Below are 2,500 nucleotides of genomic sequence, written 5' to 3'. Positions count from 1 at the left end.
TAACCCAGAAAAAACGTCACTTTGTTGTACGGCATGGGAGTGTAGAAAATGTTCACTATGCATGACACAAAACAAGTACCTCTAGTTCTGCCCGCAGGATGTTGTAGGAGCCCCAAGAAGATGTGAATGATCTGGGTACACAAAAGACGGACACACAAAGCATCTGTTAACATTAACAGCGTCACTCAGGACTTCTGTGCCAAAATCTCAGACAATTTCAACATAAATCTGAGAGCCACATAAAGCACAAGACAAACAGACATCATACCTTTGGTCTGGAAGCACCCTGATGTTTTCAGCATGATAAAATTTCCCCTTCAGGAGGTTCACAAGGCGCTTAAGTTCAAGAAGAAAAAAAATTGTTATATCTCCGTGTTATAGTTGTAGAATTGTCAGATAATGCTGCGATTCAAAACTAATTCCATAATTATGATATACGTCAAAGTTAAGTGTCATTTACAACTACCAGGTAATATAATATACATAAATCATGTCATTTCTATAGTTAAGGAAGTACCGGCGTACCTTCAGCTGTTTTGGTCTGACGACTGACAAGATACATGAGGATCATCATAATGCGGGATAGTGCTGAGATATGTTTGGAACCATGTACAGGTACGTACGTTAAGGAAAAAGATCCAGTGCACAAAGATTCCTCATTTCTAGCAAGTGATTCACGCCTTTCTATGTGTGAATGTATTGCGTCGTTCAACAAACTTCAATTGTTGACAAACCTGTCGCACGAGCGGTGTGCTCTTATCCACGTGGATGGCGTAGTAAAAATATTCACGGTGAATTGAATCCAGTAACTGAACCTGGCGATAAAAACAGGCATGTTACTGAAAGGCACTATGATTATGCAAGGTTGGCATTGGTTTATATACAGTCCTATCAATTAAGGAAATGGGAAGAAAGGGATACTTTGATGCCCAGCTCATTGCACACGTCTAGAGGTTCAAGCAACACTTATTGCACCAAACGTTTGATAGAGATCTTGTATGGTTTAGTGGAGGTAAGGATTTGTCTTTTTTTATAGACGTACACGGACAAATACATTTCATAGTTACTCAGTATAATCATTCTCTTCTGCCAGGCCAGACACTTCTACTACACAATACGGAATGGTTGTTGTGCCAAAAGAGGATACTTACCTAATTAATATATAACAACAACAGTTTTCCTTTTTTTTATTCAGTCTTTTAAAATTTCTTACAGATCATTTTCATTATACATAAGAATATTGTTCTATTTTCTTATATTTTTTTATTTGATATACCAGTGAAATTACTTACGACTGCCTCTGGGTTGTTGTGTACAAGCAACACGAACGCAATGCGTGCTGGGATCAATCTCACGTGCGGATGAGCCAACACTGGTAGAACATGGAACAAGAGATAAGAAAGGAGTATGTCTAAACCTCTAACTATCGTTTCAATAGCAACGGAAAATGTGGAGCATTATGTAATGATATCAAAACTTTCATATTCCTTGGTCTTGGAAAATCAATCATCCAATTCCGATGCGTGAACCAATTCAGAAGACGTTCAATGCGGAGTGTGCAAATGTCGGGTGTGACAGATCGTTCAGTGTGAACTACTGCCATTGCGCACTTGCGAAGCTGCCAGCCTTACAGTACAGATACAGAAAATCAAGAAACATATACCGCTATACCTTTTTTATGTTTCCTTTCGTCCGGACGGTTCCCTTTCCTTGGTAGAACAATGTCACTGTATAACATCGCCCCGTCCCTGTACACCTGGAAGGACCACAGAAGACTGTCAGAAGATGAAATCATTAACTATGGAGTTATAACTCAAGTTTAGAATGGATAAACGATTTCATCTGCTGTTACACAATAACGTTAACACACGGAATGAACAGCTTGTCATATCAATACTTATCTGATATCTGTGGACGGGCGTCAACATAGGCTTTTACTGTATTGTCTAATGGTGACTAAAAGTATTTATTAGCGAAGAAAAGAGGTTGTCGGTTAACGTTATGTTACATTATAGCCGTGAGGACAGCAGAAATCACAGGTGTGTCTTACCTGTGAAGTGTTGGTGAGGAGAGGTGGAACACAGCCGCCATGTTTGTTGTAGTGGTAGGCACAGTACACCTGCAGCACCTCCTCCCGGCATGCTTCACTCGACACCCTGGCGGGGACATACCGACACACTGAACATTACGTCACACCACAGCTAATGCTGCTGCCTAGAAATGTGGAGTTAAACTCCTCCAACGCTATTGCACTGGTAACGGCTGGACTTTCAAATGTGTGGAAAGTCGCAAATCATGCAACGTCCACATCGAGTTTGCTGGTTATTAACTGTTGACATCGGCTGTTGCTTCGAATGTTCCATTCAAACACATTTCGTATTATGTATGTTTACATGCGTTACAACTTCTAACGGTAACTCTTTAGATATGAATTTTGTAGCAATGCCAGGTGTAAACGTCAAATATTACATCGTTCCTACCTGCCGATGACTTTCCACAA

At 40.2% G+C, this 2,500-nt stretch overlaps 1 protein-coding gene across 3 annotated transcripts in view; it reads right to left on the bottom strand.

Annotated features, from left to right (window-relative positions):
- LOC136430443 (uncharacterized) overlaps positions 1-2,500 on the bottom strand; it is a 17,835-nt gene that overhangs the window by 8,935 nt on the left and 6,400 nt on the right. For all 3 annotated transcript variants that reach the window (XM_066421082.1, XM_066421081.1, XM_066421083.1), the window contains 7 exons: positions 2,481-2,500; positions 2,051-2,156; positions 1,672-1,756; positions 1,293-1,372; positions 735-815; positions 269-336; positions 80-131 (listed from right to left, as the gene is read on the bottom strand). The exon at positions 2,481-2,500 is cut by the window's right edge and continues 55 nt beyond it. In XM_066421082.1, the coding sequence (XP_066277179.1) occupies positions 80-131; positions 269-336; positions 735-815; positions 1,293-1,372; positions 1,672-1,756; positions 2,051-2,156; positions 2,481-2,500 (492 nt within the window). The remainder of the gene's footprint in view (positions 1-79; positions 132-268; positions 337-734; positions 816-1,292; positions 1,373-1,671; positions 1,757-2,050; positions 2,157-2,480) is intronic.

Source organism: Branchiostoma lanceolatum, chromosome 3 (assembly GCF_035083965.1).
Source record: "Branchiostoma lanceolatum isolate klBraLanc5 chromosome 3, klBraLanc5.hap2, whole genome shotgun sequence".
In the NCBI taxonomy this organism is placed as follows: Eukaryota; Metazoa; Chordata; class Leptocardii; order Amphioxiformes; family Branchiostomatidae; genus Branchiostoma; species Branchiostoma lanceolatum.
Note: the sequence above shows the minus strand (reverse complement) of the source record. Positions and strands in the feature narration are given on the sequence as shown.